At 41.5% G+C, this 15,592-nt stretch overlaps 1 protein-coding gene across 13 annotated transcripts in view; it reads right to left on the bottom strand.

Moving 5' to 3' along the window:
• The window catches only part of ARMC8 (armadillo repeat containing 8), a 111,148-nt gene extending 95,956 nt beyond the window's left edge, over positions 1-15,192 (bottom strand). For 6 of the 13 annotated variants that reach the window (XM_015132038.3, XM_015132039.3, XM_015132041.3 and 3 more), the window contains exon 1: positions 15,124-15,192. In XM_015132038.3, coding sequence (XP_014987524.1) covers positions 15,124-15,168 — 45 coding nt within the window. In that variant the 5' untranslated portion in view covers positions 15,169-15,192. Of the gene's footprint in view, positions 1-14,195; positions 14,327-15,123 lie in introns of all 13 variants that reach the window. The other 7 variants (XM_077990928.1, XM_077990932.1, XM_077990930.1 and 4 more) reach the window with 3 other exon arrangements.
• Between the last annotated feature and the right edge of the window lie 400 nt (positions 15,193-15,592).

Raw genomic sequence — 15,592 nt, 5'->3', positions numbered from 1 at the left:
TGTAAACTGTAAAAGTATCCTGAAATACCGATTTTCAGGGTAATTCTATTTCTGTACAAAGAGGGTAATTTGCTTTTACAAGTGTACTAATAGTCCTCTTAGTTATTCACATTCATGGTTAAAGCTAAATTATTCAAAGATACCCATCCTCAACTGATAGCAGCTTACTCTCAAACTAAGCTAAATACTTAGCAAAAACCAAATATACTTGTTTAGTATATTCTAGTTCATTTTCATATCTACTTATTCATTTAATTCATTTGCTGTTTAGAAATTAAAATAGCATTACAATTCCCAATGAGGTATTCTGACCCCAGACAAAATAAATGTTTAAACCAGTGGTTGCTAATCAAAATTTAATATGTCAATTAATCCACAAACTACTAGGAACTTCAAGATAAAACTGTTCATAATTTGGCATTGTGAGAGAAAATCCTGGTTTGGGAAGATATGAAAGAAACAAACACAAAAATAGGATGTTTGAACTCTACAAAAATTCGATTTTAAATGAAACTTGAATTGTATCATTAATTTACCAGGAATTATGCCATGTTCTGGTTGTAAATAGAGTTCCTTACCCTCAGGGTTTCGTAGTACAGAAAGGAAACACCATGTAAACAAGCAAGTTACAAGTATAACCACACTAAAGTGATTTAGTGTAATCATAAAAGTAAACACAACGTAAAAAGAAAATTGAAGGTATCATTGAAGTTAGAGACAAGATGGAAAATCATCTCTGAGAAGTAAGGATGAGTAATCTGAAAGACTAGTATTAATCTGCCAGGTGAAAAAGGGAGGGGGAGGTCGGGCGCAGTGGCTCACGCCTGTAATTCCAGTACTTTGGGAGACTGAGGCCAGGGCTGATAGTGAGGTCAGGAGTTCAAGACCAACCTGACCAACACGGTGAAACACCATCTCTACTAAAAATACAAAAATTAGCTGGGTGTGGTGGCGTGTGTCTGTAACGCTAGCTACTTGGGAGGCTGAGGCAGGAGAATCGCTTGAACTCGGGAGGTGGAGGTTGCAGTGAGCCAAGAGTGCACCACTGCACTCCAGCCTGGCGACAGAGCAAGACTTAAGTCTCAGAAAAAAAAAAAAAAAAAGGAGTGGGAGAAGACAAGGACTCTAGGTAGAGAGCACAACACATGCAAGAGCTCTAAAGCAAAAAGGTATTTGAGAAAATGTAATTTAGTATTATGACGATATACTATACAGTTGAGAACACAAAACAATGCTGAAGTATATTTTTTAACTAAGTTGGTCAACAAATATTTAAACAGCTATGCAGGTACTATTCTAGGCAACTAACAAAAAAAAAAAAAAAAAAAAAAAAAAGCCGGGCATGGCTCATGCCTGTAATCCCAGCACTTTGGTAGGCTGAGGTGGGTGGATTACCTGAGGTCAGGAGTTCAAGACCAGCCTGGCCAACATGATGAAACCCAGTCTCTACTAAAAATACAAAATTAGCCGGGCATGGTGGTATGCACCTATAATCCCAGCTACTGGGGAAGCTGAGGCAGGAGAACCGTTTGAACCCAGGAGGTGGAGGCTACAGTGAGCCGAGATCACGCCACTGCACTTCAGCCTAGGTAACAGAGGGAGACTCCATCTCAAAAAATAAATAAATAAATAAAAGCCCATTGAAGAGTGTACATTTCAACAAAGGGAGAAAGAGAAAAAGCAACAAACATAATAAATAAGTGATATCATATATTAAGGGCTAGACACAACACGGAAAAAATGTTTAACAGCACATTTTGTTTCCAAGTCCTTATACTACACACTGTCACACACTGGAGGGGAGGTGGAAGTGGAGGTGAGAAAGGGAAGGGTGTATGCTAAGACACACACATTACTCAGAAAGCCCCATGCTCTCAGCAGTTCTAATCAGGATCCATTTTGTAAGTCTGAAACATGATTTTGGCTGTCACAATGACAGCAAATGCTACTGATATACAGTGGGCAAAGACTAAAGATGCTAGATGTGCTGGGACAACAGGCACACATCCCCCAACTTTCCACTGTCCAGTCATGTAGGCAAAAAACCTAGAATCGAATTCCATTTTACATATAAACACAAAAGTATGTTTTGTACCATTTTAATGTACAATCGATTTTCCAAGAATGTAACTCATGTGAATAAAGAAAAGGTGGTATTTTGTCCCGGTAGGAATTTTACCAAAAGTCATTCATTTCAGAAAGTCACATAAAAACATCATTTATTGTATTTAAGTAAACATTACAACACATCTACATCATTCTGCAGTGTAACTGTACATTCACAACAAAACTATGTATATTTACGAATATACTGGTACTTTATTACTTCTGGTATAGTAGGACCTGAGTATTTACGGGTTTAAATAATATTATAAATTAGCTTTATGTCTTTCTCCTTTATTACAGTTGGGGCATTATGTGTACTTTTTAAAAGTTACATGTGAGTACAGTTAACTTATCTATGAATGCCACTTCAAGATAGTCAAAAAAGTGCCACAAAATATCTATTATAAGTAGAGTGTGTGAGTCTGATAGGGTTAGGAAACCACAAACTGAAACAACTCAACCTTCTGGTCAACTGGGAGCCCCAGAACCTCTTTCTATCCCTAAAACAATGTGAAACCAAAATTTGATTTTCTGATACCTCCAAAACCCTCAGTTCAAAAAATACTTCCTTCTGTCACTGTGACAATTTACTAAATGCCAAAAAGTACACTGCTCAGATCAATCACAAATTCTCAATTATTCATTTTAAAGTCCAGTGACAATGTATTTGTACTTGTCCCTGGAGAGATGAGAACTGCCACAATCCAGAATACCAGACACCAGTACTTTAAAAGCAATATTTTACTAAATTGTGCTTCAATTTCAAACAACATGCCTTCCCCTTTGCTCTAGATGCGTTCTCATGAAATCATGGAAGACACAAAACATTAAATACAACTGTCTAACTGCTGCCTGAAGAGTTCTGGTGATGTGTACTATTTCACTGCCAGAGTTAATTTCACTATTAGACAAAACTAATTGTTAGGCAATTCTTTCCTAATTTTGAGGGGAAAAAATCTGCCTCTACTTGAAACAAAAAAGGGTAACACTATCAACAAAGACATACCTTTGACTTGCAAACAGCTATCATGTCCTTCTTAGGTATTCCAAAATTCCTACATTCCAATTTTTCTCCAAAAGGAGAAAAAAAAGTAGAAGAAAATGCCCAAATACTACCCAAAACCCAAGATTTTGATGTAGACTTTTTTGGTTTTATTTTGTTTTGCTCTTTGTATTCTGGCAAACTTCTAGCCCCATTAGAACTTGATGAGATTTAAAACATTCAATTCCTTTTAAAGACCCCTCGTGTACTATTTTTGTAACCAACTTTATCCTTATTCATTATTTGGTATGTCAAGTTTCACTGCATCCTCCCTCCCAAGATTAATCAAAGCTCTGCATTTCTGTAGCCTCTAGTAACTTCGGAAAGTTTCTAAAATGTTATTTCACAGTGTATCTGGGCCTCATCAGTGTAGAATGTAACATACTATGGCAACTGAGATTCCTAGAATGGAATCTACTTTAATTTCACAAACACAATCATAAAAACACTAAAATATATAATTTTTAAATTTAACATACTTCTATAGCATAAGAGGTGAGCCTGAATTCTCAGTAAAGACCAAAAAACAGACTTCACATGTTAATTTATTAAAAATAAATAGTAAATTAATCAGTGCTTATCAAATTTGAAAATAAAACTCTAAAATACAAGGCTATGTAGTCGGGCACAGTGGCTCACACCTGTAATCCCAGCACTTTGGGAGGCCGAAGCAGGCAGATCACAAGGTCAGGAGATACAGACCACCCTGGCTAACACGGTGAAACCTCGTCTCTATTAAAAATACAAAAAATAAGCCGGTTGTGGTGGCGGGAACCTGTAGTCCCAGCTACTTGAGAGGCTGAGGCAGGAGAATCACTTGAACCTGGGAGGCAGAGGTTGCAGTGAGCTGAGATCACACCACTGTACTCTAGCCTGGGTGACAAGAGCGAGAATCTGTCTCAAAATAATAATAAAGAATATACAATATAAGGCTATACACACAATTTTGTTTTTAAAAAGTGGGAGTTTAGAGATCTGACTCTGATACCTTATATTACAGTTGGCAACCCGGCCTCTCCAGTTTTCAGTTTTCCTCAATAAAAAATGACAAGAATGAACTAAAGATTATCTGCAGGTTTCTTCCAAGAAAAGATTCCATGATTTTATACTCAAACAAAGAGGGATTTTCTTTTTTCATAACAGAAAAGCCAGGGCACAGTTAGATTAAAAGGGATATGAAGAGCAGCCTTTACTTTTTCTGGAGTTTTTTTTTGCTTGTTTGGCTTTTGCCCCCCAGAGACAGGGTTTTGCTATGCTGCACAGGCTGGTCTCAAACCTCAAACTCACAGACTCAAGTAATCCTCCAGCTTCAGCCTACTGAGGAGCTGGGACTACAGGTGTACGGCACCACATCTGGCTCTGTAGTGAGTTTTTAATGTGATAATGCATTCTCATTGCCCTTGTAAACTATTAAACATTGCCATAAAATGATTGATGGTCACAAGAGTGAAAGTAATTTTGCATTCATGCTTCTAATCAAGTACTATGATGTTTACCCTTTTAAAGTATGGTACAAATCATAAAGAGCTATCTGAGTCTAGAAGATCTTTAAGGTTTCTTCTCACTATTAAATTCAATTTATTTACTCTTCACTGTAGATGAGAATGCCTAAACTGAGGGTCAGTAAAAGATATTTCTGGATAGAGTAAATGAGCTAAGAACCCATGGTGTGAGACAGCATAATCTGAAAGTCCAAGGGAGCAAGAACTATCTCTGGAAAGCACATGCAAAGTTACAAAAATGATCAGGAGTTTTACAAAGACTGAGATATCCTCTGGATTGGTTGGGGTTCATTTATATGCCTCCCAAGGTGATAAGATGGCCCAAGAAGTCCACTAGGACGTATTTAAATGACAACTTCTCAATCCTGACATAACAAAGTGAGGCTATTCAGATATGGGTGAGGTGTTATCCCGGCCCATAAGAATAGTTGAAATTATTATTCAAAATTGCTGTCACGTAATTACTTGGAGATCCTGGGTACCATCTTTCACGGCATACCTTTGAAGTAGTATTGTCCAGACAGGCCAGATGCCTTCCTGATAAAAAGGGCTTTATTTGCTTCAGATTCTTAGAGGCAGTAACAGCCTTGCCTTGGAGCTATCCATGGTGCTTGCCTCAGACTCAGCCCATCACTTGCAGCAGCTGGTGCATTCGCTTTCCTATTACAGGGCTGCTCAAGATGTATCTGACCGGTCACCCACATTGTGGCCGGTGACAATCATGGCAATATCACAGGCCACCCCGAATCTGTCTATTCCACTTTGCCTGTCCCCAGACCCACAATAACCTTACTTTGTAGTTTGTTTGGATATTCAGATAGCCCAGCTTTGCATCCCAGGCCTGCTACACAAAGCCCTTTCTGTGGACAAAGTACACCTTCTGGGAGATTACTGGCATACTCTGGGTAAAAAATTACAGCTCCTCAGAAATAATTCTCACATATAATAGCTCACATGAGTTTTAATACCTTATTGCTACAGTATTTACCATTCCGAAATGATTTTAAATGATTTTAAATTTTGCTTTTTTTTTTTTTGAGATGGAGTTTCACTCTTGTTGCCCAAGCTGGAGTGCAATGGTGCGATCTCATCTGACCGCAATCTCCGCCTCCTGGGTTCAAGCAATTCTCCTGCCTCAGCCTCCCAAGTAGCTGGGATTACAGGCGCGCGCCACCACACCTGCTAATTTTTTTGTATTTTTAGTAGAAACAGGGTTTCACCATGTTAGTCAGACTAGTCTTGAACTCCTGACCTCAGGTGATCCACCTGCCTTGGTCTCCCAAAGTGCTGGGATTACAGGCGTGAGCCACCGCACCTGGCTTTTGCTATGTTTTCTTGACTCACACTGGGACAAGTAAAGAAGTTAATTCTGGAGTGACTTGTGGGTTTCAGTGAGTCCAGCAACCTCTAGAAATTATGCAACTATTGGCCGGGCGCGGTGGCTCAAGCCTGTAATCCCAGCACTTTGGGAGGCCGAGGCGGGCGGATCACAAGGTCAGGAGATCGAGACCACAGTGAAACCCCGTCTCTACTAAAAATACAAAAAAAAATTAGCCGGGCGCGGTGGCGGGCGCCTGTAGTCCCAGCTACTCAGGAGGCTGAGGCAGGAGAATGGCGTGAACCCAGGAGGCGGAGCTTGCAGTGAGCCGAGATCGCGCCACTGCACTCCAGCCTGGGCGACAGCGTGAGACTCCGTCTCAAAAAAAAAAAAAAAAAAAAAAAAAAAAAAAAAAAGAAATTATGCAACTATTTAGACATATATATGTTCTCCTGGGAAAGCAGGTGTTGAGATTCTCATCCTTAAACAGCTAAGAACCAGAGATCAACACAATGATGATGCCCAAATAATGATCACTACCCCAGATTTAGGCACTCAACCTCTATATCCAACTGACTACAAATTTAGCATGTCCAAAATGAAACTCATTTTCCTACTTACTACTGTAACATATTCCTCTCCTAATTCTCACCATCTCAGAAGATGATACCACCTGGCCAAAAAGGCATAAATCCTGTGAATCATGCTTGATTATAATGATCACCATGACTCTTTCCTTTTCTTTAGTCTCCCTTATCCCATCAATCACCATTAGCTTTCTGAAAGCCTAAGAAATTCTTAAAAACACCCCTAAGGCAAAAGAAGCATGTGTTCAATAATCACTTTCCAGGTGGTAAAGACCTCCCAATATTAATAGATCTCATAGGCTGAAAACTTCCCATTGGACCACAACTTTTTTTTTTTTTTGAGACAGAGTCTCGCTCTGTCGCCTAGGCTGGAGTGCAGTGGCCGGATCTCAGCTCACTGCAAGCTCCGCCTCCCAGGTTCACGCCATTCTCCTGCCTCAGCCTCCCGAGCAGCTGGGACTATAGGCGCCTGCCACCTCACCCGGATAGTTTTTTGTATTTTTTAGTAGAGACTGGGTTTCACTGTGTTAGCCAGGATGGTCTCGATCTCCTGACCTCGTGATCCACCCATCTCGGCCTCCCAAAGTGCTGGGATTACAGGCTTGAGCCACCGCGCCCGGCCAACTTTTTATTTTTAATATAAAGCCTAACATGTTTCATCATTCCTCCTTCCTCTAATACCTATGAATATGCTAGAGAATGTAACTCTTCATTCTTCTGAAATTATGGAATGTGTCAAAACAGTTTTTCTTCAACAAAACGTCAAGTGGTGGGAGTGGGGGGCTATTTCTGTACAACTACTCTTATTTGGAATACCTTTAATTTCTATCTCAACAGTCCCAGGGATCATAGCACTACTATCCAGTGAAGGCAGCTGCTCTCCAATTTCCAGAGAATAACAGGAGCTTTGTTTTTTTCATGTAATACCGTATCTTTACCCAGAAGTCAACAGGACAGATGGTACTGCAAAAACAAATGCCAAATCAGAATTGAAAAACATACAAGTCAGAATCACTGATATTCCTGTCTGCTGACAGTATTTTAAAATTTAGTGAGAATAGGAGGTGATAAGAAGGCTAGGTCTCAAAAGTAAAATCTGAAGACCCTACATAAATGTGTTTGATTCTTTACAGAGTTTAAAAGACTTTCTGAACATGTACTATCTGAATTTAGGTGGCAGTCATTCCTTAAATACACAGCAAGATGTCCAGAAACATACAATGAGCACCTCTCATTTTTCACACACTGCCACTAAAGATTAGAAAGTTCACATTGATTCATTGATGAATTTATTTTTATTTTTTTCCTTTATTTTTTTTGAGACAGAGTTTTGCTCTTGTCACCCAGACTGGAGTGCAATGGCGCAATCTCGACTCACTGCGACCTCCACCTCCCAGTTGGTTTCAAGTGACTATCCTGCCTCAGCCTCCAGAGTAGCTGGATTACAGGCGCCCGTCACCATGTTTTTAGTAGAGACGGGGTTTCACCATGTTGGTCAGGCTGGTCTCGAACTCCTGATCTCGGGTGATCCGCCTGCCTAAGCCTCCCAAAGTGCTGGGATTACAGGCATGAGCCACTGCTCCTGGCAATTCATTGATGAATTTATTTTAGGACCACCTACTGACATACCCTGTGCTTATTAACGCTTTGTAAACTAATGGCAAACTTTAAAATGTGCTGTACAGATTTTATTTTGCATTTATTACTAAAAACCTAGGGAGGCCAAATTTTTGTTTACAGGATAGTAGGTTCAACTTCGCAGCAATTTTTTTTTCCTAATTATTGCCAGTTATTGATGTAAGAGAATAAATCATTAAGTAGCTATAGGCAAGGCCAACAATATGCTTATAACCGTAAAGAACAAACAAAATGAAGGAATATCCAGACTTGGAATACCCTATATAGTTCTAACAGCTGCTTGTCAAAAAAAAAAAACATACTGGTGGCTGGGCGCGGTGGCTCACGCCTGTAATCCCAGCACTTTGGGAGGCTGAGGCAAGCAGATCATGAGGTCAGGAGATCGAGAACATCCTGGTTAACATAGTAAAACCCCTTCTCTACTAAAAATACAAAAGAATTAGCCGGGTGGAGTGGCGGGCGCCTGTAGTCCCATCTACTCAGGAGGCTGAGGCAGGAGAATGGCGTGAACCCGGGAGGCGGAGGTTGCAGTGAGCCAAAATCGCGCCACTGCACTCCAGCCTGGGCTACAGAGCGAGACGCTGTCTCAAAAAAAAAAAAAAAGACATAATAGCACTGGGAAAGGATTGTAAAGAAGACAAAAAGTCAACAAGTGCCTCAGCTGTTTATAATAGACTACAAAACGATTCAAAGACAATTTGTTACCTTACCTCTCTACCATTACAAAATGACCAAAATTAAAAGCAACCATCTTTTAACAGGGTCTTTCACAGAGCGTAAGTTTTCATTTTGATAAAGTCCAATTAATTTTTTAATAAGTAATGCATTTGGTGTTATGTTTAAAAGTTCTTCACCAAGCCCAAGGTTCTGCAGATTTTCTCCTGTTTTATTCTAAAAGTTTTATTTTATGATAAAATCTATGATCCATTTTGAGTTACTTTTTGTATAAGGTATGAGATCAAGGTTCATCTTAAACTGTGGTTAAGAGGATGAAAAGGCAAGTTACAGATTAGAAGAAAATATCTGCAAATACTTATCTTACAAAGGGCTCATATTTAAAAACATATAAAGAGCTTTTGGCTGGGCACAGTGGCTCACGCCTATAATCTCAACACTTTGGGAGGCCAAGGTGGGCAGATCACCTGAGGCCAGGAGATTGAGACTGGCCTGGCCAACATGGCGAAACTCCATCTTTACAAAAAACACACACAAAAAATTAGCTGGGCATGGTGGTGCACACCTGTAATCTCAGCTATTTGGGAGGCAGAGGGCCAAGAATCTCTTGAGCCTAGGAGGCAGAGGTTGCAGTGAGCTGATATCACACCACTGCACTCCAGCCCAGGTGACACAGCAAAACTCTGTCTCAAAAAATAAAATAAGCCTGGCGTGGTGGCTCACACCTGTAATCTCAGCACTTTGGGAGGCTTGAGGTGGCAGGACTGCCTGAGGTCAGGAGTTTGAGACCAGCCTGACTAACATGGTAAAACCCCATCTCTACTAAAAATACAAAAATTAGCCAGGCGTGATGGTGGGTGTCTGTAATCCCAGCCACCTGGGAGGCTGAGATAGGAGAATTGCTTGAACCTGGGAGGCGGAGGCTGCAGTAAGTTGAGACTGGGCCATCACACTCCAGCCTTGCCAACAAGAGTGAAACGCATCTCAAAAATAAAATAAAATAAATTTTAAAAAATATATATAAAGAGCTTTTAAAACACCACAGTAAAGAAGCAAACACTCCAATTAGAAAGTGGGCAAAAGGACAGGAAGAAATATTTCACCAAAGAGAAAATATGGATGGCAAATAAGGAAGATTTTCCGGCCAGGTGCGGTGGCTCACACAGGTAATCCCAATACTTTGAAAGGCTGAGGCGGGAGTATGGCTTACACTTAGGAGTTTGAGACCAGCCTGAGAAACATGGTGAAACCCCATCTCTACATGGCCAGACATGGTGGCACACGCCTGTAGTCCCGCCACTTGGGAGGCTGAGACAGGATTCCTTGAGCCCAGGAGACAGAGGTTGCAGTGAACTGAGATCACGCCACAGCACTCCAGCCTGGGTGACAGTGCAAGAGTGTCTCAAAAGGATACATAAGCCTGTAATCCCAGCACTTTGGGAGGCCGAGGCAGGTAGATCACGAGGTCAGGAGACTTGAGACCATCTTGGCTAACACGGTGAAACCCTATCTCTACTAAAAACACAAAAAATGAGTTGGGCATGGTGGCGGGCGCCTGTAGTCCCAGCTACTTGGGAGGCAGAGGCAGGAGAATGGCATGAACCACGGGAGGCGGAGCTTGCAGTGAGCCAAGATCACGCCACTGCACTCCTGCCTGGGCGACAGAGTGAGATTCCGTCTCAAAAATAAAAATATTCTCAACATTATTAATCATTAGGGAAATGCAAATTAAGACCATGATGAGATATTACTACACATCTACTAAAACAGCTAAAATAAAAAAATAACAGTATCAAATGGCAATGAGGATGCAGAGAAACAATGTCTCATACATTACCGGTAGAAATGTAAAATGATACCACACCACTCTGGAAAAGCTTGTCAGTTTATGCATTTACCATACGATCCTGCAATTGCACTCCTGGGCATTTAGCTCAGAGATATGAAAAGTTATGTCCTCACAAACCTGTACATGATTGTCCATAGTATGTTATATTAGCCAAAAACTAGAAGCAACCAAAATGCCCAACAGGTGAATGGTTAAACAAGTTGTGGTACATCCACACCATGAAATACTACTTAGCAATAAAAAGGAACAAACTACTGATACATGCAACAACGTGGATGGATCTCAAAAGTATTATGCTGAGTGATAAAAACCAATCTCAAAAAGTCACATACTGTATGATTCCATTCATATAACATTATAGAAAATGACAAAATTATAGAGATGGAGAACAGATTAGTGGTTGCCAGGAGTTAGGGATACCTGATGGGGGGAGGGGCTGGGTACATGGGACTATAAAGAGGGACTATGAGAGAGATCTTTGTGGTGACAGAATAGTTCTGTATCTTGACAGTGGTGGTAATGGTTACACAAATATACATGTGATAAAATGATACAGAAATAGATACATACTTATACCAAGATCAACTTCCTTGTTTTGATATTGTATTGTAACTATATAAGATGTAACCTATGAGGGAAACTGGGTGAAGTGTACACATGGACCTGTCTTGGCAACTTCTTGTGAATCTATATAATTATTTCAAAATAGACGTTTTTAAAAATGCAATTGACATAATTCAAAAGTATAGAAAAAATTGGAGAAACTTATGAATTTGTTGAAAAGGGTGATGTTGTAATGCTAAATGCAAACCAAAGAGGGATGGGGTGGTCACAGTGCAGTCTACAAATACGGCTGGAGAGTTTGTCCAACCCTCCAAAATAGATAGTTCAGTCAAACATGTACTGAGTACCTAGGATTTGCAAGACAAAGTGTTACTTCTGAATTAATTTACTCTCTAATATGACAAGATAGACTATTATTAAAGACCTCTGCAAAAGCAGTTCCCTTTGCCTTGTTTGCTCTTCTTCTTTCACTTTTTTTAGTTAGTTTTTATTTATCCTTGAACTCTCAGCTCAGCGTCACTTCTTCAGGGAAACCTTCCCTAGTTCTTCTGATTGCCCTCCATATTAGATCAGTTTCCTCTGTGACATGTTTGAACAGCACCCTATATACTTCATTCATAATACTAATCACCATTCACAAACTGTGATTATTTGATATTTATTTTTCCCACTAGGCTGACATTTCCAGAAGGACAGAGTAGCTTATGGCTGTATTCTCAAACTCAACACCATGCCTGCCCAGCAAATGGCAGAAGCTCAAAGTCGATATACAGAATACATATATGCAAAGCTAAAATTCATATGTACAAATGAGTAAGAAGAATAAGATTTACTGGAGTTTGGAAGAATCCTGTATCACTCCAACCTGAGAAAGCCCGTTTATAAAGGATAGAAGGCTCATGTAGAAGATGAAGAATCTCCGCCAGGTGCTGTGGCTCATGCCTGCAATCCCAGCACTTTGGGAAGCCAAGGTGGGTGGATCATTTGAGGTCAGGAGTTCGAGACCAGCCTGGCCAACATGGTGAGACTCCGTTGCTACTAAAAATACAAAAAATTAGCTGGGCATGGTGGCGGGTGCCTGTAATTCCAGCTACTCAGGAGGCTGAGGCAGGAGAATCTCTTGAACTGAGGAGGCGGAGGTTGCAGTGAGCCAAGATAGTGCCACTGCACTACAGTCTGGGCAACAAGAGCAAAACTCCATCTCAAAAAACAAAAAAGAAGATAAAGAAGAAAATAAAGAATCTCAACTCTGAAGCTGAATATAAACTTGGGCCTTTAGGCAAAACAAACTCAATAAAGAAAAGAAACCGAGGAGCAGCTGTGCAGAGTTCTTTAGGAAAATTAATGTAGACATTGGGCTTGCACTGAGGGGGTAAGACACTAGAGACAGTAAAAATAACTAAAAGGACGCTGTGGTAGTGCAGGCACAAAACAACAAGGTCCTGAATGAGGGTGGTCATGGGAACAGAAAGATACGAGAAACACTAAGAATAAAGAAGCAACAGAGCTTAACAACTGATAGATATAGGGGGATGAAAGAAGGAAGAACCAGAGATTATTCAGGAGGTTTAACAGTGACTCATCAGTAAAAGATAATACCATTAACAGAAATTGGGAAGTCATAACTAATTCCCCTTAGGAGAAGGAATGTGCTTTGCTGGAAGCGATGGGTGTCATCCACACACAATTTAAGATACAAGACTAGATGTATAAGAAAGTCAAGGTTGGCAATGTAGATGTGTGAACTGATCAGTTAAGGTTATAAGAAAATCAATGAGATCTCCCAAGGAGAAGGTATAAAGAGACTCAAATGGAAATCCTTTAAAACAACTTGAAGGCCTCCTTGCTGAAATTATGTTTATCAAGTTACACCATCATTCAGACTAGGAGCTCCTTAAACACATTTCTGATCTCATCCTTGCATTCTCTAAGGTATACAATGCAGAGCTTGTACATAACTGGTACATTGTAGCTTATTAAAGGAATCAACCATTCAAGATAATTTCTGATGAATACTTCCTGTTCTAGTTTGCGTTTCAAAACGTGGTGCTCTGGGTAGTACTTTGAAAGGTACAGGTTTTACTTTAAATTAGTAAAATCAGTGAATTTAAACATCTTAAATCATTTACCCAAAAGCTCCTACTTCCCCCCCCCCCCCAAAAAAGCCCCTAATTAGACTAGGGCTAAAGGCAAATTGTAAATAGAAGTATTGATAGAAAATACTCTTCAAGAAGTTTTTGAATAAGCAGAAAACATTATTTACCAAGGAAGTGAAACAAATGAAAACTTTAAATCATATGCATCACACAAGTTGACAACATCCAAAAAGTAAGCTTCAGGTGAACTGAAGAATAAATGAAACCTAAATGCATAATTAAAGGGGAACTGAGAACAGCCAAGACACACACTTTTTTTATTTTTATTTTTTAACATAATGAGGTAAAAGTCATTGGCCTGCACTCCCACAAAATATTCCTGGGTATTACAGTCAGTGATGGAGTAACAGGCTAATCTGATATAATACTTAGGTAAACGGTATTTCCTTAGTTGCAGTTTAAAAATAAGAAAAAACGACTGCTAAAATGGATCGGGGGAAAAATCTGTTGACAGGCTCACAAAATTAAATTATTATTGTATTGACAACTTAAGCCTTTTCAAGGTTGAGGTCTGCCACACCGCTCTAACCCTGAATCATAAGCAAATGTCCTAGCTGCTTTCAGATAGGTGTTTGTGGGACAAGTCAGAGAAGAGAAAAGAAACCGGTTGTAGTTACAAGACTCTAGCAACCCGACAAGTCATTTATAATCCAACGACCCTCTCAGTATCAGACGGGCTTCCACAAGTCTAAAAGATGGTCAATTAGTATGTGCCTGCTTGTTTCCAACAATAGCAAATGAACCATTGGTAAACTGACCATTCTCAGAGTCGGACAGCTCGAATTTGTTGCAAAATCCTTCGAAGTTATCTCCCAGTAACTTTCATTCCTGGTCCTGGTTCAAGAGCAACATAGTGAAAGGTGAAAGTCGTCTTTTTCTTTAAAAAAAACTTTTTTTAAAAAAAAACAAAACAGGTTTTACTTCCTCGCATGTCAATACGTTCCCTTCTTTCAACAATGGGGAAATCTCTCCCCCTTTTCCCCCCTTCAATGTTTGACTCCCCTTAAAGAAAAACGGAATACCAGGCACAGGGAACATAGAGTTCCTTTGACTCAGAGCCGCGACCTCTGAGCAGAGCGGAGGAAAGGGGCTTAAATAACCACACACACTAGGAAGAGTCGCAGCTGATACGAATCACCATTGCCAAAAAGCAAACAGCTTCAGCCGGTGCCCAGGTGCTGGGACGCAATAGAAGTCGCACAGACTTGGCCTGGCAGCTCTGAGGAAATGGGGGCCAAGGAGCCTGCACCTCTTCTTGCCAAAGCCCGGGAGAGCTGAGTGAGCTTTCGTTCCCAGGCCGGCTGCAAGCCTGGCGCTTCACAAGGCAGAGCGCTCGGCCCCCGGGAAGCGGCATCTCTAAGAGGAAGGCTCAGTGAAACGCTTGGCAAAGTCCAAGCCGCGCCGCCGGGCCAGTTGTCTGTAAGCCCAGCTACCCCGCCTGCCAGACGCCATCCTGGAAACCCGCACCGGCAGGAGCTCCCGGAGTTGGAAATGTCTTTGGCTCGGCCGGGGTCCCCTCTGCCCGTCTATCCCGCCTGTCCACCCTCGCTCACTCCCTGGCCCAAGACTGAGCCGGGGACCACCCCAGGGGGTGGTGCCCAGGAGGCACACCACGCTTGGGGGAATGGTGGAGACCGGGATGGGGCTCCCTGGAGGGCGGGCGGGCGGCCGCAGCGGGTCACTCACCGAAAGGACGCTCATGCGGATTGGGGTCTCTAACAGGCACGCCATCTTGAGCCTTCCCACCCGGCTGCTGCAGGCGCCGGCGCGGGGGCCGGCACTTTCGACAGCCAACTATTGGCCAACGCTAGTCATCGCTCCTTAAAGACAGCCGGATAGACGAGAACTGGTCACGCTCTGGACACCGCTCAAGTACCAGAAAGGCCCGCAGAAAGAAGGGCAAAAGGGAATCGCGTCAGGGGCTGTCCTACGAATCGTTCTCTCAGAAACAGCAGCTACTCTGAGCCTGGTTTAGAGGTGGGAGCGGGCAGCGGTTTCCGCATGCGCAAAGAAGATCTGCCGGCCCCACCTGCCGCTCGCGGTGGGCGGGGCCCTAGAGGCGGAGTCTCGCCCTGGCGCTACGAGCTCTACCGACTGATAAATTGCAGTTTGTGGGTTCCCGTATTCATATTTGGAAAAAGTAGTACGTGGAGCC

This window comes from Macaca mulatta, chromosome 2 (assembly GCF_049350105.2).
Source record: "Macaca mulatta isolate MMU2019108-1 chromosome 2, T2T-MMU8v2.0, whole genome shotgun sequence".
Taxonomy (NCBI): Eukaryota; Metazoa; Chordata; class Mammalia; order Primates; family Cercopithecidae; genus Macaca; species Macaca mulatta.
This window is presented reverse-complemented; position numbering and strand designations above follow the sequence as displayed.